The following is a 22,992-nucleotide window of genomic DNA, read 5'->3' as shown; positions in this document are numbered from 1 at the left end:
TATGTCAAAAGTTATCAAGACGCACAAAAAGGTTGTAATTGTGTGATATAATTCATACAAATTGTTAATTCAAATTGAAATTCGTAAATTAGTAATTGGGTCTTCAATTGGAAGTACCGCAATTGTATGGAACCCTGACTTGCTTGAGGCCTAGACATGATGGTATTTACCTTATAGTTTCGAGTATCATGACTATCCGTATATACCGAGGGTATAACTGCAGCTCTTTATCGGCAGTATATACGAGTAAATCCAAGACTTGAAATTATAAGCATTAATGCTATCCAGATGATGATTTCGAATGTGATTGATATGATTTTTAATTCTGTTTGGGAACTGATGAATTGATTGGGATTCTGATTGAAAAATAATGATCCCTGAAAATGGGTTGAAATGTAATAAACTGAGCGAAACCACAATATGGATGATTGGGACGAGTCCCTGTGATGATAAATGATGATAATGATTTCAGCAAATCACTATGAGATTAGTGGATTGTGCTATCAAATTACTACTGTTAACACTTGACTCGTTAGATCAAGTTAAGAAATAATAAATTGAGAACTTGTCTGAAATTTCCGTGGGGAAATGTTCATAATGAAATTTTTCGGTCTAATGGACCATTATCGTGTTAAAGATATGAATGATATGATTGAAAGAATTGTTATGATGAGTTCTATTTAAGAAATAATTATTCCCGTATTCTGTTGGGTTGACGAGAATATAAGGAACCCCAGAATAAATTGGATCTTAAGAAAAAGAGTTGCCCTCTACTTTGCGAGATGAGGACATCTCGCACTTTTTAAGTGGGGTAGAATGTAAGATTCCTCCCCCAGCCTTCGAGGTATGCAGGAGTAAGAATCTCCCTTCCCTCTCTAAAATAAAAGAAAGATTCTGTTTAAAAAGGGAAGACACTTTTCCCAGAATACTTCTCAGGAGCCCACCTGTTTTAAGGATTCAGAACGATGAGTTTAGAAGTGAGAACCGGTGTTTTGGATGCCAAGGTTTTGGTCATCAGTTAAAAGACTGCCCGACTCCTACCATGAAAAGGGCACAGGGAAGTCTAGAACCCAAATTCAGAGACCAATTCCTTCATACCAATCTAATCAGGGTCTGTCTTGGACAAGATTGCTTAACTCCATTAACTAGTTCCGACCCATTGATTAGGGTCAAGATGACCAATCATATGCTTGATGATGAAATCCTAACCTCTTCAACCCAAGGACAGATGGAACTCCAACCTGAAGAAATTCTCGATGTTCGAGAAAAGCTTCTCAGGAACAGAATTCTCAGAGAATTATTAGTAAAATGGAAGTTCTATCCTTTTGAAGATGCCACCTGGGAGAATGAAGCCGATCTGTTTGCGGGATTATCCCCAGTTTGCGAGATGAGGACATCTCGCGTTTTTCAAGTGGGAGAGAATGTAAGATTCCTCCCCAGCCTCTCAAGATGTCCAGCATCTTCCCGTGTAATCAAATCCCTCTCCAGAAATATAAAAGATCTTATTTCTAACTGTTTTAGCCTAGAGAGAGAAAATTATTCTAGAGAGAGAATATTCAGATTATGAATATTTTTGGATAGAAAAATAACTCATCTTATTAAAATAAGTTCCCCTGAAACAAAAATTCAAAAAGAATTTTCCAATGTACAATTGGAATTAATTGGAAATAGGTATAAAGGACCTTAGCCTAAGGGTCTAGATTTTTAAAAAATTTAGATTATGGTCCAATTAAGGTTCCTATGGGCCAATTGGATCAATCCATGTGTAGGAAGGAGATAAATCCAATTTTGTAAAAGAAGATACCCAAAAATGAGTAAATGCTTACATAAGATAAAGAGTTGACTATATACAAGGTTTATTAGTAAGAAACTATGAGCAATATTAAAAATATGAGATATTTTGGATATAATGATCCCATTTTGACACATATGTAAGGAAGGGGAGTTCTTTAAAGGAGGTGCATATTTCACATAAGATGAAGAGTTGAAAATGTACAAGGTTTATTAGTAAAAAAACTATGAGCAATATTTAAAATATGAGATATTTTGGGTATCCAAAAATGAGTAAATGCTCACACAAGATGAAGAGTTGAAAATGTACAAGGTTTATTAGTAAAAAACTATGAGCAATATTAAAAATATGAGATATTTTGGGTATAATGATTCCATTTTGACACATATGTAAGGAAAGGGAATTCTTTAAAGGAGGTGCATATTTCACATGCTTGAATGAATTTTAAACTCATAAAAATTGAGATATTTCATCTCTCCTCTCTCCTCATTCAAGTCTAGTTCCAAAAAGTTAGCTTAACTGACCTAAAAATGGTCAAAAATTGACCAAACTGATTTAGAAAATTCTAGAATCAGTTTGTTTGGTTAGGAGCTCAATTTTTCCTATAAATAGAAGCCTCCCCCTTGTTGAAAAAATATATAGTGTTTATGCATTGTTACTCTACTCCACCTAAGCCAAGAACTATGAATTCATTAATAATTCATTAGTTTTTGGCACTTCTCTCTTTCTTCAATCCCCATTGGTGGCTCCATCAACATACTAAACCAATTGATTGGTTGGGGGCCTCTACCGTGAACAAAGAATCAAGTAAATTGTAAGGTAAATGGTGAATTTTGATTCTTTTCTATAATTTCTCAATGTTTCTCTCTTCTCAACCCCTCTCAAGCTTGAGAAGCTTAATTGAAATGGTTTTTTGAATGCTATTGAAGTTAATTGATGAATGGTAGTGAAGAGTTACATAATTTGATGAATGCTATTGAAGTAAATTGATTAATGATAGTTAAGAATTACATAAATTTTCATTTATGCTTAATTCTAATGGTTTTTATGTAATTTCTCTCTCTCACTCAAGAAATGGTCATACTCATGACCCATTCTCAATCCAAATGAAGCTTTTCATAAAGCTTTTCCTTAATCCAAGATTAAATTAATGGTTTTTTTCTATGCTTTTAGTTTATGTATTTCATGAATATTGATGATTCAATACATTATGGATTAATGATCCAATTAGGGATCATTCTATTTATTTCCTTAATGATAAGCTTTATCCCTTAGAAAATTTGAGATTTATCAGTCATAGCAGCGGAGCTATGGTAAAATTTTTATAAAAATTATGCATAAAATAATTTCATTCAAAGCATGAAAAGAGGACTTCCTACCATATTCTAGGAATTATCATCCTAGATTAATTGAAAGATATTCATTGTAATCATAGAGAAATTGATTTTTATATTATGCATAATTGATTTTCATGCATAGAGGTATGCATAAAAGATTATTATTTTAACATAAAAGTGTTACTTTTATCATATTTGGATTTCATGCATAGAGGTATGCACAAAAGATTATTATTTTAACATAAAAGTGTTACTTTTATCATTTTTAATTTTCATGCATAGAAGTATGCATAAAGGATAATTTTTTTATATTAAAAGTGTTACTTTTATCATTTTTAATTTTCATGCATAGAAGTATGCATAAAGGATAATTTTTTTATATATTAAAAGTGTTACTTTTATCATTTTTAATTTTCATGCATAGAAGTATGCATAAAGAAAAAAAAATTTAATATCAAAAGTGTTACTTTTATCATTTTTATTTCATGCATAGAAGTATGCATAATGGATAAATTTTTATATCAAAAGTGTTACTTTTATCATATTTGAATTTCATGCATAGAGGTATGCATAAAAGTTGATTATTTTATTGTAAGAGTGTTACTTTTATCATATTGGATTTCATGCATAGAGGTATGCATAAAAGATATTCTTTTTATACTAAAAGTGTGATTTTCATCATAAATGGATTTTATGCATAACTTACATGCATAAGAGAAATTCTTTTATTCTAAAAGTGTAATTCCTACCAAATTGAATTTATGCATAAGAAGATGCATAAAAGTTTGATTTTTAATTCAAAGTGTCATTCTCATCGAAATTGAATTTCTGCATAGGAAGATGCATCAAAGAATAAGATTTCAATTCAAAAGCGTTATTCTCATCCAAATTGAATTTATGCATAGGAAGATGCATAAAAGATGGATTTTTAATTCAAAAATGTCAATTCTCGTCCAAATTGAATTTATGCATAGGAAGATGCATAAAAGATTGAATTTTAATTCAAAAGTGTCATTTTCATTTAAAATGAAATTATGCATAGGAAGATGCATAAAAGATTGATTTTTAATTCGAAAGTGTTAGTCTCCTTAAATGGAATTTATGCATAAATAAAAATGTAGAGAAATCTTATATCAAATATAAGAATTCTCTTGTATTCTATAAAAAGATATGAAATGTGATAAGACATGATAAGAGGTGTATGAGATGTGATAATACGTGATAAGATGCGTATGGGAAGTGATAAGATGTGATAAGAGGTATATGAGATGTGATAAGATGTGTATGAGATGTGATAGGATATGATAAGATGTATATGGAATATGTAGGGCGAGAATGGATGAAATATGGATGTATGGATGAAATATGGATTCAACCAGAGACTTTGAGGATTGTCATCAGTGACATAATGGTTTCATTAAAGGATTGTTTGAAAGTTAGTTGATGCTGAGAAAAAGGCAATTCAATATTGGGTGTGTAAGTGGTGTGACTAGTTTTATGTTTGCATGAACTTCCGGCTAGGGGGCCTAGGAACTCTTTTCCCTGGTACCCGAGACAAAACCTAACCAAATTCCTAATTGGATCCCATCACTACAGTGGTTGGGAGGTTGGCTAACCCAATGGACTGGATGGGGTTAGGCTGGACTGATGGATCCGTAAATCGAGACTCAATTTCTGTTATTACGATAGATAAAGTAAATCCCGGATAGAAATTGTTCTATGGATAGGAATCAACGGCTGTGCCTCTTGATGGGGAAAAAAGCGTTGATCCCAATGATCCAAGTGCAAGTTTCTTCCTTGATTTGACCGAGTATCTTTATAGGTGCAGTCGGATCAGCGTGATCAGTAATGATCTTGACTACGTTAGAGTAAAAAGTTATCCTGGTGGAATCTCCCGTGCTTTCCGGGTAAGGGAAGTTTTTTCGGGTTCGGTTTTGGAAAAACCGACGAATTAGTCTCTTGTCCGGATATCCGTGGACGAGGCCCCGAGTGTGAGACCCCTGTCCCGCGTGAGAAGTGCTACTTCCGCTACTAGTACCCCGAATCCGTTGCTCGGTGGGGACAGGGATCTTACAGCGCACATACAAAGAGTGATCTGCACATCTGCCATATGAAAACCAATAGTGACAAGATACTCAGAAATCTTGTCATGCCATGCTCGTGGAGCTTGCTTCAGCCCATACAAGGCATTACGAAGCTTACATACATACTCTGGGGGTGATCTCCTGTATCCTCAAAATCTGGTGTGGTTGATCCATATACACCTCTTCTTGCAAGTCACCATGCAAGAACACATTTTTTACATCCATTTGATGTAAAAACCAGCCTTTAGCTACAGCCACCGCAATCACAACTCTCATAGTTGCCATCTTTGCAACTAGGGCAAATGTCTCGCCTCATAATCAATCCCATGGGTCTGCGCATATCCTTTGGCTACCAATCTAGCCTTGTACTTGCTTATGCTACCATCACTGTTATGTTTCACCTTATATACCCACTTACAACTAATAGCTTTCTTGCCTTCAGGCAATGACACAAAATCCCAAGTCTCATTTTCATACAATGCATCCATCTCCTCATCCATAGCTTTCTCCCAACACACATTTCCACTCATCAAAACATGTGGGTTCTACAACCTGCACAACTTTTGCCATATAAGCATAGTGATGTGCCACATAACCATCATAAGTTAACCTCTGCACATAGGGTTTTTGACTCTTCCAGATCTTCGTAACTTTGCATTCATGGCTTCCATAGCCTTCTTCACACCAGGTGTCCTCATGCTGAAATCCCAAGCTCCTCATCAAGTCTCATCTCCGAGCCACTAAAATCTCCATCAACAAGAGAATGCCCTGCACAGAAATGTTAGGCATACCAAGGGGCTTAACCAGTTTCTCTTTGCCTTTGTGTGATGTACCGACTACATTTTCAGAACTTGTATTATCATGCAGCTTGCCACTCCATGGTCTATCAATATAGAACCACTGGATGAGGACTCTCCTGGTCCACTCAATGATTGTGATTGTTGACTTGCATTCTGTGCAACCACATTTCCACTCACATCAACCCCAACAGCATCCTTTTCAGTAGCATACCAGCTACTCATCTTATCAAATACCACATCCCTGCTTACCCTCAATTCGTGTGTAGCAGGATTATAACATCTATATCCCTTTTACTCAAGGGACTACCTAATAAATATACATTTTTCTGCTTTTGGATCCAACTTGGTACGTACCTCATCTAGAACATGCACATATGCAATACGCTTAAAAACTTTCAAGAGAGACAAATCAGGTTTCTTGCCAGTAAACTTCTCCTCTGGTGTTACATCATGTATGGCTACAGTAGGAGTCTTGTTCATGGTATAAACTGTTGTAGTAGTAGACACAGTCTCTTCCAATAGCTATGTAGCATATTCTTCTCAACCATCAATGCTCGTGCTATCTTAGCAATGTGCCTATTTTCTCGCTCAACAACTCCATTTTATTGCAAAGTGTATCTACATGTAAATTGTCTCTGAATGCCATTCTTTCGCGAGAATTCAGAGATCTCATTGGAGAAGTATTCTCCCCCTCCATCTGACCTTAGACACTTCACATGCTTTCCTGTCTGTTATAACTCTGAAATTCTGAAAATGAGTGAACACTTCACTCTTCTCCTTCATTAGGTACACCTACACTTTCCTCGTGTGGTCATCATTGAATGTTATGTAGTACCTGCTGCAGCCACCCATAGACATAGTCTTCGCAGGACCCCATACATCTGAATGCACAACATCTAGTACATTCCTGCTAACATTTCTGTCATGTGGAAATACATGTTTTGTTTGCTTTCCAAATTGACATGCTTCACAAAATTTCTGCATACCTTCAACTTTAAACTTAGGCAGTCCTATCAACAATTTGTTTAGTCTACATAGACTTCATTCTCTGCACATTGACATGCCCAATTCTCTTATGCCAAATGTCTGTCTGTAACAACTCGTGAACCATTTGCAAACATTGCAGCACTCACTTTAGGCATATTTACATTCAATGTAAACATTATGCCCACTCTATTGCCTTTTGCAATTGACTTGAAGTTATCTTTAAAGTCTTCTATTACATAGCAGCCATCAAGGTTAAACCGGACCTGCAAACCCTACTCAATCATGTGGCCAACAGAAACTAGATTCCTTTTAATGTTTGGAACATGAAGTACATCTGCAAGGTACTTCACCTTACCATCATCCTGCATAGACAATGGCACATCTCCAACATGGGCAATCGGATGAGCAGTTTCATCCCTTGTTTCAACAAAACCTGGTCTTTCAAGACTCTTCATTTCCTTAAACCACTCACCATGACTTGTCATGTGGTTCGAAGCACCTGAATCAACATACCGTACATCATCTTTACATAACACCATATTGGGAAATATGGGAATTTCTCACAAGTTTGGGACACGTGGTCAAAAGTTTGGATTAACCATAACTTGAACACCACTAATCCAAAATGAGCGCTTTATAGCTCTTTAGATTCCATTTTTCAAGCGCTTTCCAATGATAGGTCATATGATAGGGTTTTGAGAAACTTACAAACATGTTATCCATGTCCCCTTTTTTAAGTATTCAAAAATGGGAATTGGAAAATTCCCAAATTCACTAATATGGTGTTACATGCTGCTACATCATTTCTAGACACAGCATTAATCACATGTTGCATAAAAAACAACCTCTCATTATCCTCATTATTTCTGCTAGAGGATGCATAGTTGTTATGCTAAACTTTTTCATTTCACACATCACTCTGCTTCTTATAGTAATCTGCCTGCACATGTACAGGCTTACCACAGTAAAAACAACCTTGTGTATCATTATGTTGCCTTTGCCCAATTACCACGACCTCTTTGACTCCCCCTACCTCTAAACTGGCCTCTTCCACCTGTGTGTTGTTGCAAATCTTGGGACTTTTGTTGCTGATACTGACCATAATTCTGATTACCTATTCGGCCACCACCTTGGCCACATCCACAACCTCTACCTCGTCCTCTACCTGCAATTGTGTAGAAGGCCTGCTTTTCTGAACTATTTTTGTTTTGTGAAGACTGTTGATCTTCACCCAAGTTCTTCTCTTCAATGATCAGCATTGACACCAAATCTGTGAAGTTGGGAACGTTCTCTCCTGAGTCTAAATAGACGTCTTGAACACCTTGTATTGTGGCGCCAAGACGACACAGACACACTTCCACCTTATCATCATCATCCACCACAGAAACACCAATTGATGCAAGGGATTCCAAAATACCCTTGATCTTCAAAGCATAATCATTCACAGACATATTATTCTTCTCCACACAGTATGAAACTCATTCTTCAAGTAAATCTTCCGTGCCTTGGTGTTGATTTCATACAGCTTCACCAAGGTGTCCCATGCCTCCTTAGGTGACTTGGCATCCTGTATATGTCCAATCATAGTGTCATGTATAATGATAGAAAGCCAGTACATGACTTTCCTTGCTCCTTGATTCCAATCCTTGAACTCTTTTATATCTGTAGTAGTTGGATTAATCTCTGGTGCCTCCTCGAATCTCTGGCGAAGGTATGTTGGTGCCAGCTACCAAACCCGCCAGTGATATAAATGTCGAACGGACATGCAGGCGTCTCGTGAGTGTGAGCTCATGTTGAGCTTGACATCTTAGCAAATTTTGGGTAAAGCTTGGTGTCATCTTGGGACACAATGTGCTAAAAAAATAGAATCTCCACTGATGATAGTAAAGTGAAGCTAATTCTAGAGTTGTCACCACCTATACTACTTGTAAAATTACAAAGGAGTGCAACAATTCATGGGTCATGTAGGGTATTATCATAGATTCATTGTATTCTATGCTGAGATAGCTTGCTCATTATACCAATTACTCATAATATTTCAATGGACGAAGGAATGTCAGGTACATGATGAATTGAAGAAAGCACTAGGTGGTGCACCTATTCTAAGAGCACCTAACTGAGACGTGATTTTTCATGTTCATGTTGATGCCTCAAAATTTACAATGGGTTGTGTACTGGCACAACCAGCTAAATTCAAGTTGGATTAACCAATCTTCTTTACGAAGAGTAAATAGTTGAACGAGGTAGAAATAAACTACACTACTAGAGAAGAGCATGCGGGATTGATAACAGTTTGTGGTTAAAAAGTACATGTATTACCTTCTTGCCAATAAAATTATATTCTTTATAGATCATCAAGATTTGTTATGCCCTTGTCAACAAACCATGTACAAGTGGGTGGATGACAAGATGGTTGCTTTTATTGATTGATGAAGTTTGATTTTATGGTCACACACTCAGGAAGGGAAAATAACGTGTATGAGCAGACCATATGTCAAGGATTCCCAATAGAGAACTTGCCATAGGTGTTGTTAAATGAATTACTAGATGCAGATTTATCCAAGCTAGATTCGGTGCCAGAATGGAGAGAACACATTTTAGAGTATCTCACTTATGGATTCCCAAATGATAAAGACCTAAACAAGGATAGGATGCAACGACTTATTAAGTTAGTAGCACCCTGTGTCAATTAATAGCAAGACAATTATATAAACTAGATAAGGATAGTGTGCTAAGATGTTGTGTAAGAGAAGACAACTTTCTCTCTATTCTAGAGGAAGAACATTGTAGAATTGCAAGAGGAAACTTTGCTAAAGAAGTGACTGCACGTAAGATCCTACAAACCAATTTATGGTGGCAAACTGCGTTTAGAGACTCTATGGGATTTGTAAAGAGGTGCGATGAATGTCAACATTTAATGTGCCCCCTCAAGAGAGGGATAGAATGCCTCTAACTCCCTAATTATGCATTCAATGTGCTCCCTAAAGGGACGGGGCATGTTAAAGGCATTCTATCCCTCAAGAGAGGGATAGAATGCCTCCAACCCCCTAATTATGCAACAACCATTTGAAAAGTGGTAAATAGATTTTTTAAGGCCCATTAGCCTAGCGGCTTGGCAGAGCCAAGCTCGATATGTCATTATAGCCATAGATTATTTCAAAAAGTGGGTAGAGACCTGAGCTACATGAAAGGTTGGCAACAACCAAATTCTTATACAAGCATGTGATTTTGAGATTTAGTTTCCCATTAGTCACAGTGATAGGGAATCCTTGAACATCTTCTAATGGGTTTCTTAGTGGTACATCGTAAATTCTCACCATACTATCTTCGAGCCAATGGTTTCTTTGAGAGTATCAATAAGATTTTATGCTCCATAATGACATAGATGCAGATTGGGTAGGTAGCATCTCAGACAGGAGATCTACCAGTGGATTAATGTTTTCATTGGGGAGTGTTGCTGTACCATGGAGCAGCAAGAAGCAGCCCGTAGTTGCCTTGTTGAGTACAGAGGCAGAGTATGGAGGATATCCGGTGGTGGCAGCATGTGAAGTAGCTTGGTTACGCAAGCTACTTTTGCTGATTTGGGGTTGCATGTGGAGAGAAAGGTTGTCATATATTGTGATACTCTTAGCAGTATATAGTTAGCTAGGAATCTAGTTTTCCATGCGTGGACGAAACACATTCAGGTACATTACCACTTCATCAGGGGGGGAGAGAGTCTTGGGGCAGGTGACATCGACTTGGCCTACATCAACACACAGGATCAGGTTGCTGACATCTTCAAACGAAGGCCTTGGGAGCCGAGAAGCTTCGAAGATTTCAAGATATGCTTGGAGTTCATGAGCTAGAGTTAAGCTTGAGGAGAAGTGTTGAGATGTCAAGCTCAACATGAGCTGACACTCACATGAGGTACCTACAAGGAGGTACCTACAAGACTGTTTTGACATTTATATCACTGGCGGGTTTGGTAGCTAGCACCGACATATCTTCACCAGAGATTCTACAACTGGACTACACCGACTAGTCCACATCTACCCACTCCTCTTAGCGTGTTCACATTATGGACCGCTTGTATATACTCTATTATGTGTGTTAGTCACTTTATCTTCTTTGTAGACCTCTTTTGTTGTGTGAAGAAGAAGAATTTTTAGCTTCTCACCTTGTGTGCTCTCTTCTAGGGTTTGTGTGAGCTCAAGCTCTCTTCTCCCCTGCATCTTTTCAAAATTGATATTTCAAAGGGTTTAAAGATATGCAATATAATCAGAATCTTTGAAATATCTTCTTAATGTAGTAGTGGTGGGTCTACACCTTCCATAAATTTATCATTATGCTACATTTTGTAATGTAGTACACCTTCCATAAATTTATCATTATGCTAAATTTTTTAATCATCAAGATAAACTATATTATAAGTGTATAGGATATATTAAAATATTTGTTGCAAGCATGTTGATCAAAGTTTTTAAAAGAATAAAAATATATTTATTGTTATACATTTTTGTGCTTGCATACTTGAGGCCCATGTTTCTTAGAGATTTTATCCCTCAACATTGATCTTGTATGTGACCCATAATTTTTTATTAATTCACAAAAATGGATTGATTATGTTTTTAATATTGTCCAAAACCCAAAAGATAAGAGTTTAAAAAACCTTGAAACTATTGTGACGTATGTGATTAGAATGCAGGTTATGCTTGAAGTTCATCACCTATAGTTGCCACAAAAGAGATGGTTCCAGACCCTTCGGTTAAACATTTATCATTACTCCCAACAACAACATTGATCAATTCTTGTAGTGGCTTCTAGGAACTATACCAATACTTTTTACTAGTCATGTATAATGGATGCTCCACTATCCAAAATCCATGTGAATTATCAAAACAACAAACTGGAGCCTACATTAAAATGTAGGTATATGCTCTTATCTTATACCAAAAAGTAAGAGAATGATTTTACTAATCATAGTGTTACTTATATTAGGCTTGTGCTAAGTTAAAATTTATGCAAAGAGAATAAAATATTGGTGTTGACATTGCCAAATAATAGGAAATAAATTTTTGTTGATAGCGCCTTGATTATTATGAATGCTAAATGTGGCTTAGTTTCAAATGGATAGCAAGTGTTTCACAAGTTTGGAGTTCAAAACGATAATCAAATGAGCTTATAAGCATGGGAATGGTGAGAAAGAGTAACTATTTTGATAGAAGCTACCTACATAGCTTTCAAAGGTTAGTTTAAAGATGCATGTAGATAGATTATTTTAAAGGGTTTATGTTGTATGTAAAAATTACTTTTTTAGTTCATAAATTCTATAGAATCCCTTCCTCTAATGATTAGCTAAAATTGTATGCAAGGCTTGAGTAGGGTAAAAAATAAGATGCCTCCATGAATATATAAGTGTAGGTAGGTTGGCAATTATTCCTCCTATATAAATCTAAATTTATAAAAAATGGGATGAATGTTTTTAAAAAATGCCCTAAAATGTCCAAAATTGGGCAAATATTTTCTAAAACCCTTCAAAATTGTCAAAATTTGGGTGAATGTTTTAAGATGTTGGGCGAATTTGTTTTTGGAAAAACCCCAAAAAATAGTCAATTAACAAAGATTAGCCCTTATTTTTTTTCCTTGGGCTTGAGAGTCTATTAGCAAATTGACTAAGCACAAGATTTAAAAACCTTGAGTTGCATGTTAAGATTAATGAGAATCCAATTTGTTCTTGCACATTCCTAGCACTTGCTTTTTTTTTTTAGGGCTCCAATGTTATCTTATGAGCTTAATAAGTTATTTAATAAGCTTTGATGAGTTTTTACAAGGTCTTTTAAGAATGAATTTCTCCAAGAGCTTACAAGACCTTATGAGTTCCAATGGGCTACTAAGAGATCACATGATTAGTACAAGTGAACTATAGAAACTCTTAGAAGATTTTTGTAATCTTATGATATAAATAAGATTCTAATAGTGCTTAATTTAACATTGTTTAAGAGACATTTCAACAATATTTTCAAAGAGTCATTCATACAAAATACCATGCCTTTTAACTATATTTGCAAATAGTAATTCATTAAAACTGGTATTTTAATTGCAAGAAATTAGACACGTAGAGACATATCAAGTAAGGAAAGAAGGTATATAGAACACTATCTTTACTTTGCGATTAGAAAGTAGACATGCAGAGACACATATCAAGTGAGGAAAGAAGGTGTGTAGAACACTATCTTTACTTTGTGATTTAGAAAAGTAAAAGTTTATGACAAATTATTGTTAAAGAGAGAGATCTACAAGGTTGGAGTAAGGTGAGCGGAAGAAACATGTATAAGTTTGTGACATTAAAAAAAAAAAGAGGTCCTAAGGGATAACATGATAATATTTATCTTGCAATCAAATTCATTGGACATTAGATAGTTTCAAACATTAGAGTGTGTGTATGTGGATGGAAGGGAGGGTTTATACACTGGATTTTGGGTTGGTGTGAACATACAAATTTACTTAATGTTGGTGCTACCAACCAAATTAAGTTTTCCATGGAGTTTGAGGCATCTATAAAGTTTGAGAATTTTATGGGATAAAAAGAGTGGCTAGCATATGCACGGAAGAGTATGTTTGAGGCATCTATGAAGGTTGAGAATTTTACTAGGCTTAACCTTAAGGGCTTTCACTTTAGGGCTTAGGGATTGCATGTGTATCTTGACATTGTGCTGAAGCACATTATGGACCTATGATGTTGCATGTTTGTCAAGATGTGCACATGGTTTTCTATTAGCAGAAGCATGTAAAGTACGTTGGCTTGATTTCGTGCATACAAAAGTATGTATTGCATGTTGGCTTGAATTTTTATAAGCTAACTGCTATCAGTGCGAAAATTATGTGCAAGGTAGGATGCATCCAAGGTGGTTTAGTCTCAAGGATGCATCCAAGAATCTTAAGGTACTTTCTTTCTTAGAGAAAATATTAGTGAGAATATAAGAAATTAGTCTAGTTGAATATATATATGCACACACACACACACATACATACATGTGTGTGTGTGTGTGTGTGTGTATACGTATACACACACACATATACATATCGTGTATATACGTATATGTGTGTGTGTGTGTGTGTATAGGCAAGTCCTCCATAGAGCATGCAATGAACCATGGGTGAATAGGCAAATGATACAAATCAGCCCTAGTGCCGAGAACATGTCCCTCATAAACATTGTGCAAAAAAATGGAAACTTTCTCATTGTCATCGTCATACTCCACCAACACTTTGAAAGGACATCCTACTTTCTTTGATTTCCATAATCTTCGCATGACGGCTATTATTCCCATCCCCATGGCATATGTACTCCACCAACTTGGAGGACCCATGGTTCCTAGTAGACCGCTTGAGCACTAGTCTAACTTTGTGCTCGATATCAGCCCTTGCTCCTTGTGACACCTCTGCATTATCATTGTTTTGTGGGGGAGTCCACTATGATCAATCTTGGTTGACAATACCGAAACAAGATCATAATCTTGTGTCTCATTCAATGTGCAACCGCAAGAGCTAAGATAATTTTAGCTTGCTCATGATCATTGTACTATTTTTATATAATCATTTAAAGAATTATTATAAATATACTCATAAGTTTTAAGGATAAACTATGTATGTGAAAAGTATAAACTAAGAGAAGTATGGTAGCTTAGATCTCCATATAGGTAATTTTCACTAGAGAATATTCTCTATACAAGAAAAAAAAAGACAATTTCCTAAATGCAAATGAACATAACTAGAAGAAGTGCAAACTAGAGAAAATAGAATATTTACTAGATAGTCTAACTTTGAAACATGCCTGATATAGGGAATTTTTCCCATGTTTTTTCCCACAGCATAGGAAAAATTCAAAAAATTCCCTATATCAAGCATATTTTGTAGTTAGTAAATGTTCTATTTTCTCTAGTTTGCACTTTTACAAGTTATGTTCTTTTGTAACTAGGAAATTGCCATTTTTTTCCCATAGAGAATGCTTAAAAAGCTCTAGATACATACAACACAAAGGATGATGTCATTCCCTTCTATGTTTTCTTTGTAGGTCTAACGTCCAAGGTTTAAGGATACGGAAGGCCTTTGAGCAAATAGTTGTCAATTAGGATTTTTCGGTTGAATCACTTTTTGTTCGCCTCGCTACTATTGAGCCTTCTCCCATGTGCAATGCCTGTCCTTTTTTATTCCATCATCTCTTAAATTGTGCTCTAGTAGTGTAGTTGCAGTTTGTTTTGGAAAACGTTGATGTACAACGCAATGTGTATAATCTATGTGTAATGTGTAGGTTTTAAGAGTGAAATATATCGCAAGAAGGGCGGGCAAATCAAATACGGAAAGCTCAACCTTTAAGTTACTTGCCATGAGCTTACAGAAACCCCCAAAAACATAAACCACACCAAAAGCTTACAAGTAACAAAAAAGACTAGAGTTGTTGCCAGTCAGAACCATCGCCGAACTCGGGCAGCCTCGTATGCCTCCTCGCCGTACTCGTCCCACTCCTCATCGATCTCGGCCGTTTTCTCACTCAGTTTTAGGCCGGACAGCTCGCAAGCGTGGCCCTGCCACCTGAATCGCCCGTCCAGACGCCCGTCGCTTAGCAACACAACCCATCCATCCTGCTCTTTGTCCAGACACAAAACCTCTCCTGTGCCAGTCTCCACACCCCTCCACCGAAACCCTAACTTCTCACCTTGTGCCGCTGCTGCAGCCTCCTTCTTGAACTTCAGCAAGCCTTCGATTACCCTAAAATCGAATTTGCCTATCAACCTGCCTCCACGTTTTCTGGCTATGGAGAGCGATAAGTCCCCACCCTTAGGCCATTCCCTGTCGATGTAATCGCAAGTTATGTGCCATTGCCCCACTATGTCCATCTTGCCAGCAGAAGTAGCAAGCAGCCGGGCATGACTTTGCTCCAGCCTCCGCCTCTTTGCGGCCCTCTGCTCTTCTTCAGCCACCCTTGCCTGGCCATTGATGCTTCCGACCTCCGTCCACACTGGGCACCTGTCCTTTCCCACCACCAGCCAACGGCCGCCGTCCGGGGCATCGGCGCTGCAACTGACAAGCCCTAGCCGTTCCGCTGCCTGATGAATCGCTGCTCTTTCCCCATTGTCCAGCTTCTTCAGAACGCAAACATCTCCCTCGCCATAGCCGCCGGACACAAACTTCTCTTGTAGAAACGAGAATGGATTCTCTGCGGCCCTGGCTTCCTCTTCTGTCCCTCCTGACTGCAGCAATTTCTTCTTCCTCTCGGCCGCATTGGCCTGCACAAACTGCCTGTTGAGCCTCTCCTCTTTCTCCACGATGTCAGGGGGCAGCTCGTCGCACTTGCCGCTTTGCACAGCGGCTTCTAGTTTGGCCCTGAGGATGGCTATGGTGTGGGACTTCTTGGCGATCTCGACGCCATAGAGGGCGAGCTGGGCCTGCCACCATGACTTGGGCCTGCTGAGGGGCTTGGTGTTCTTGCGCTTGGGGAAGAGCCAGACGCGCAAGTCGGAGAGGGGGGTTCGGGACTCGCCATTGTAGAGAAGGCCTTTCCCCGCGCATTCAAAAGGGGGCTCAGAGATGGGACGGATAACAATAGGGTAAACGGAAGCTTCCATAGACAGGAACCGAGCCGAGGCAGAAATGTACTCTGGAGGAGAACAGCGTTTCTCACCGTTGTTTTTTAACTAAAAGGAGTAGCAAAGCTTCCTCGTGAAGGAAGAAGCTTCGATTCGCGGGAAGTACCTGTAAAACCAACCAGCTTTACGGAAACTTATATTTTTAGAAAACATTAAAATCTCAAATATATGCTTTTCATAAAAAAACAAAAACCTCCTGATACATGGAACCGACTCTTGTAACCTGTATTGTCTTTTTTCAGTAATGAAAATGCCTTTTATTGAAAAAAAAAAAACAAAAACCAAAAAGGCTATTTAACTTTTAACGTCCGCTATTTTGGGACGTAGGTTAAACTTTAGGTATTTGTCAGGTTAAACTTCCCTCCCTAGCTGCAAAAACTTTTGCCCTAGCTAGTGGGGAAAAAAAAACAAGTTTGGAGTGTGCGTGGTTTCTTTAATCAAATATTTTTTACTGGCCAAAATTTTAACTAAAAATAGTAAATTTTAGTCAGTTTTCTCTAATACAAGGTCAAAGTTCATCTGTTTTATTGACATTCAATCGATGTAAAATACACTAATGGCCATTTTTTTTGGGAGCTCATCGAGGATGTGGGTAAAGTGGGGGTGTGGGTAAAGGAGCTATCATGGAGGGACGGTGGACATTGGAGCAATTGAGGACTTGTGTGTGTGAATCTTGTTGGAGGTGCAAATCTCGCATGGGTAATGGGGATTGCAAGATGTGAAAAGGGATGCCAAAGTAATCCGACATGCAAAGGCAATGTGGAAGATGAAAGGGTAAGCATAGTCCAAAGGGGTCGACCCCTTCTATCTTCAACTCCCCCAAGCTTGCCTTTTATGGAAGACTGGAGGGCTGGTAAGGCAGACTGGCGACCTGTCTTAGCATGCCAGAGCCTTCACAGGCCCATGTAGATGTGTGTGCCTCTAGGGATGTCAATGACTCTAGAAACCGCGCTCGACACATATGTTGGCCAATTGTTGTATCCAAACTTGGTGTGTGAATCATGACACATCATGGATGGTGTGGCAATTGTTGGTTTCAAAGATAGTGTCAGAGCCCCGATTCATGGTCTAGGCCACTTCCCTCCGTGCTCGATTCGAGGGGGGTATTGGAGGTGCAAATCTCATATGGGGATTGTAAGATGAGAAAAGGAATGCTGAGTAATTGTAAGAATACACAATAGCACAATCAACACAATACAAAGTATTGAATTACAGAAAGAAGTGGAGAGTAAACAATATTATTGCTTGCCAATTTTTATTACAAACGGATGGTTGTTGGCCACCCATGTGCTTCGGGTAAGGAGCTTTAATGTGGCGATCTAGATAGACTCTGGATGGAGGATGTCTTTCTCATATGAGTGCTTGAACACAATGAACTTAACGATGAACGAAGGCTGCCTTAGTATGTTACAGCCTATTTTGCTCTACTAGTGTAGTTACAGTCTATTTTAGTAAAAACTATATCCCTTGATGTACAACCTAATGTATATTTAGGATGGTAGTATAATCTATGTGCCTTTGAAGGTGTAATCTAGTGTGTACATAATTGCTTCTTGCCACTTAGGAGACCTTTAGGCTATCCACTCCTTGCCCTGATGACTTGTGTATGCTTAAACTTGTTTAATAGCGTTTCTCAGGACATAAAATATATCGCAAGGCGGGGGAAGAAACACAAGCACATCAATTAAGAAAATCTCCACCTTTTAAGTTACTTGCCATAAGCTTACAAAAACCCAAAAACACCTACCACACCAATTGCTTACAAGTTACAAAACCCCGCGTCTAATAAGAGAGTTGTTGCTACTCAAAATAATCGCCCAACTCGAGTAGCCTCGTATGCTTACTCGTCTCACTCTTCATCGATCTCGGCCGTTTTCTCAATCAGTTTTAGGTTGTACAACTTGCGAGCATGGCCCTATCACTTGAATCACCAATCCAGACGCCTGTCAGCAACACAACCCATCTTTATCCAGACACAAAACCTCCCTCGTGCCAGTATCCGCACCCCTCCATTGAAAAACCTAACTTCTCACCTTGTGTCGCTTCTACTACAGCCTCCTTCTTGAACTCAAGCTAAAATCGAATTTGGTTATCAACCTGCCTCCATGCTTTCTAGCTATGGAGAGCGATAAGTCCCCACCCTTAGGCCATTCCCTGTCGATGTAATCGCAAGTTATGTGCCATTGTCCCACTATGTCCATGAATGAGTCCTTTTGCTAGGTACTCCTCAATCACCTTTGACACCTCGTTCTTCTCCACTAAAATCATCCGGTACGGAGGTCTATTGACCGTAGTTGCATTGGACACAAGCTCCATTCAATGCTCCACTTCTCTACGCGAAGGCAAAGAAGAGGGTAGGTTAGATTTGAAAACATCAGAAAATTCCGTCAGAATTTTCTCTTACAAAGATTTTGTGGCATTACAAGTTGGAGTTCCACTTTCATGCATGTCTATAACACTTATAACTTTTTGAACCCAACCTAAAAAGTAATTAATGCATTCTTGGGTAGATCTGGCTCACCTTTTATGTGATGCATCCTCCCTTCATGCATAAATTGATAGACATGCATTGCGAAGTTGATGAGAGGCTTCTTGCATGCATGCCATTCTTTCCCTAGCACAACATCAAAACGTGCTAGTCGAGTAATATCAAAGTTGAGCTCCTCAAAGTAGGATTGAATGGTGAGACTAAGGCCTATAACCGGTTGATCCCAAACCTATGTTCCGTTGTCATCTATTAGCTCAACTAGATACTGATATGGCAATGGTTGAGTTTTCAACTTTAACTTCTTGACAAGTTGAGAACTAACCACATTATGACTAGAGCCCGTATTATCGAAGAGTTCCTTAAATAGTGTCTCTTTAAGTGAACCCTTCATGTGACAATAAGTTTTGTTAACTGGAAACTTGTAACCCCATGGACAGCCTCCGAAGATAAGACTTTATTGCAGCCGTGTGGTGGGTAGCCGTTTCTCACACTGAGAGTGTCCTAGTAGAATGCTGAGGTGTCTGCTCTGGAGTATCATCCAATAAATCTTCCTCGAGGTCATCCTTGTGATCTAAATCTATAGGCTCAGTGTGGTCATATTTGCAGCTATGCGTTGCTTCTTCAATAGATAATTACGGTTTTGATGCTTGCCCATACAAGCATAACATAAGCCTTCATTCTTTGCTTTTTTAAACTGCTCGGGAGTGAGACAAGATTTGTAGTCATTCTTTATTAACACCTTTCTCCTAACTCCTACAAGAGTTTTTGTAGAGGAATGTACATTGGACATAAATGCCTTTCCCTTTTGGCCACTAGTGTACCTTGAAGCTTCATAAGGAGGTCGCATAAAATGAGACTTTGAACCTTGACCCACTACCTGACTTTGAACCTTTTGACCATCTTCATAAACCAAAGCCATCTCTATACCTCTAGATAAGGTTTAACACTTCTCTTGGTGCACTAATAATCGAAGTTTATCATTTAACCCTAAGGTGAATTTATGAACTTGTAAGAAATCTTGTAAAATTTGGGGTATTTTCATAAGGACCTCTCGATACTTGTCTGCATACTCTTGAACTATAAGATTCTTTTGTGAGATAAAAAACCAAGTATCAAGTGTCCTACTCTGCTCATCTGGTGGCACAAAATTCTAAATAAACATATTCTTAAATTTTTCCCAAGTATTTGGGATTGCCTTGTCCTTTTGAATTTTTCTCCACCAACGATGAGCCACATCGTGTAAATTATATGCAATGTGTTGAATTCTAATGTGCTCATCTATGATATCACATAAAATAAAGCATTGCTTCCATTGAGAAAGCCATTGATCTACTGCATCATCCATGCAAGAAGGTAAAGTGCAGTGTATTTTGGTAGTTTCAAATCCTTTAATGTAAGTTTTGGCTTTAATCCATTTTCAGAGTACCCTTACAATTACCTGAGGGATCGGTATCCGAAGTTGGCAAGCGGAGGTACTATAGTTGTTATCATGGTGCAGAAATCATTCATAAATAAATTAATTTATTCTCGCAAATCATGCATTTGTTGGCACAGAGGGATATGATTATGAGGCAAAGTGGTCAAAATCCATTTTTAAGCACGAACATGCTAAAAGCAATATACTACGAAAAATATTAAGAGTAGGGATAAGTGAGCTCCTGGGTAGTATGGACCAAGGCCTTGTAGAACTAGAGCTTGTTAGGTGCTTGTGACATAGCCACAAGAAATGTAGGGGATGGCTTGTGTGATGTGCAAGCGAGTCAAAAAAGAGAAGGAGTGGTAGCCAAGGCCGTGTAGAACTAGCACCTTGTTAGGTGCTTGTGACATAGCCACAAGAAATGTAGGGGACGGCTTGTGTGATGTGCAAGCGAGTCAAAGAAGAGAAGGAGTGGCAGCCTGGCTGTTGTATGCGCAGTGTGGAGAGAGACAAAGGTTGGTGACTTGGCAAGCACCGCACTAAAAAGGCTTAGCCACCGCAGCTTATAGGCGACGGCCACAACACCACAACACGTCAACGAATGGAAGTAGCACGACGAAAAACAACAACGAACGTTGACGGGCAGTAGTAGCCAATCTGGACGAAACGGCAATGGATTTTTGGCAGACGGACGAAAATTAAGAAAGGAGATGGCTGAAGGCAATGATGGAATTCCACGCTTCTCCCCACTTCTCGTTGATGTCAAAACAAGCTCAAGTCTGTGTTCCCCATAACCTAGAACCAAAGGCTAGGCTCTGATACCAAATGTCAAACCTCCATGCAAGGCAACCAAGATCTCTGCATCTATCCTCATGCAAAAAACGTGCAAGAGAAGAAGATGAACTCAAGAATAGCAAAAACAAACTTAGCTTGGCATACCATTTTCAACCACCCAACCATTATTTACCAGTGACCCCCCCGGGCATTGCGAGTGTGTACCTTACCAGCCACACACAATACTCATGTGGCCCATGTGTCCCTGCTATTACCCCCATGCTACACATCACTCGGTCTTTGGCCTACAACCGTCACCCATGAACGCCACCGTTCACACTTATTATTATAGGCAATGATGTGCACTAGCATGCTGCCATTGGTTTTCCCATGCAATGTCCCCGTGTCCCACACATTACTGGCATGTAAATCCCACATAACAATGTGTATGCCTTCCATGTATTGCCACGTGTAAGTCCCACGTGTAAGGGTCGTAGCAAATTCTCTACGGCCCTGGCTTCCTCTTGTGTTCCTCCTGACTGCCAATTGCATTGGCTTACACAAATTGCATGTTGAGCCTCTACTCTTTCTCGACAATGTCAGGCGACAGCTTATTGCACTTACCACTTTACATAGCGGCCTCTACGTTGGCCCTGAGGATGGTTATGGTGTGGGACTTCTTGACGATCTCCACACCATAGAGGGTGAGTTAGGCCTGCCACCACAATGACTTGGGTCTACTAAGGGGCTTGGTGTTCTTACGCTTGGGGAAGAACCAGACGTGCAAGTCGGAGAGGGGGGTTTGGTACTCGCTGTTGTAGAGAATGCCTTTCCCAACACATTTAAAAGGGGGCTCAGAGATGGGACTGATAACAATAGGTTAAGCGAAAGCGGCCGAGCTGAGGGAGAAATTTACTCTGGAGCCCATTTCTCACCGTTGTGTTTAAACTAAAAAAAGGACTAAATCTTTCTCATGACGAAAGAAGATTCGATTCGCGGGAAGTACTTGTATAATATAATATGCTTTTCATAAAAATAAACAAAAACAAAAAAGGCTATTTAACTTAAGCATATTTTAACGTTCGCTATTTGGTATACTTCCGTGTGTTAGGCCAACGCTTGCAAGAACATTTTCCCTAGCTAGTGAGAAAAAGAACAAGGTTGGAGTGTAATGTGGTTTCCTTAATCAAATATATTTTATTGGCCGGATTTTCACTAAAAATGGTAAATTTTAGTCAGTTTTCTCTAAGACAAGGTCGAAGCTCGTGCGGTTTTATTAAAATTCAATCAGTGCAAAATACACTTAAGGCCAGTTTTTTTGTGGAGCTCATTGGGGTGTGGCTAAAGGAGCTATCATTGAGGGACGGTGTGCATTAGAGCAGTTGAGGGTTTTTGTGTGTGAATCTTGTTGGAGGTGCAAATCTCATATGGGTAGAGGGGATTACAAGATGCGAAAAGGGATGCCAAAGTAATCCTACATACAAAGGTAGTGTGGAAGATGAAAGGGTGTGTATAGTCCAAAGGGGTCCATCCCTTCTATCTTTAACTCATGCAAGCTTGCCTTTTATGGAAGACTGGAGGGCTAGTAAGGCAGAGTGGGGACCTGTCTTAGCATGACAAAGCCTTCACTGGCCCATGCACATGTGTATGCCTTCAGGGATGCTAGCAGCTCTAGAAAATATGC

The 22,992-nt window shown here is 38.6% G+C and overlaps 1 protein-coding gene across 1 annotated transcript; it reads right to left on the bottom strand.

Moving 5' to 3' along the window:
• Positions 1–15,393: 15,393 nt before the first annotated feature.
• LOC147630240 (uncharacterized) lies at positions 15,394–16,732 on the bottom strand. Its single transcript, XM_086809956.1, has one exon. It carries the CDS (start codon positions 16,606–16,608, stop codon positions 15,448–15,450), a length of 1,161 nt encoding a protein of 386 aa, XP_086666082.1. The 5' UTR covers positions 16,609–16,732; the 3' UTR covers positions 15,394–15,447.
• Between the last annotated feature and the right edge of the window lie 6,260 nt (positions 16,733–22,992).

Source organism: Cibotium barometz, chromosome 16 (assembly GCF_041138505.1).
Source record: "Cibotium barometz isolate CiBa-2024 chromosome 16, ASM4113850v1, whole genome shotgun sequence".
NCBI lineage: Eukaryota > Viridiplantae > Streptophyta > Polypodiopsida > Cyatheales > Cibotiaceae > Cibotium > Cibotium barometz.
Note: the sequence above shows the minus strand (reverse complement) of the source record. Positions and strands in the feature narration are given on the sequence as shown.

Bases quoted from the DNA above. Each gene is read 5' to 3' on its own strand.
- LOC147630240 (XM_086809956.1), bottom strand. From the start codon at position 16,608: ATGGAAGCTTCCGTTTACCCTATTGTTATCCGTCCCATCTCTGAGCCC.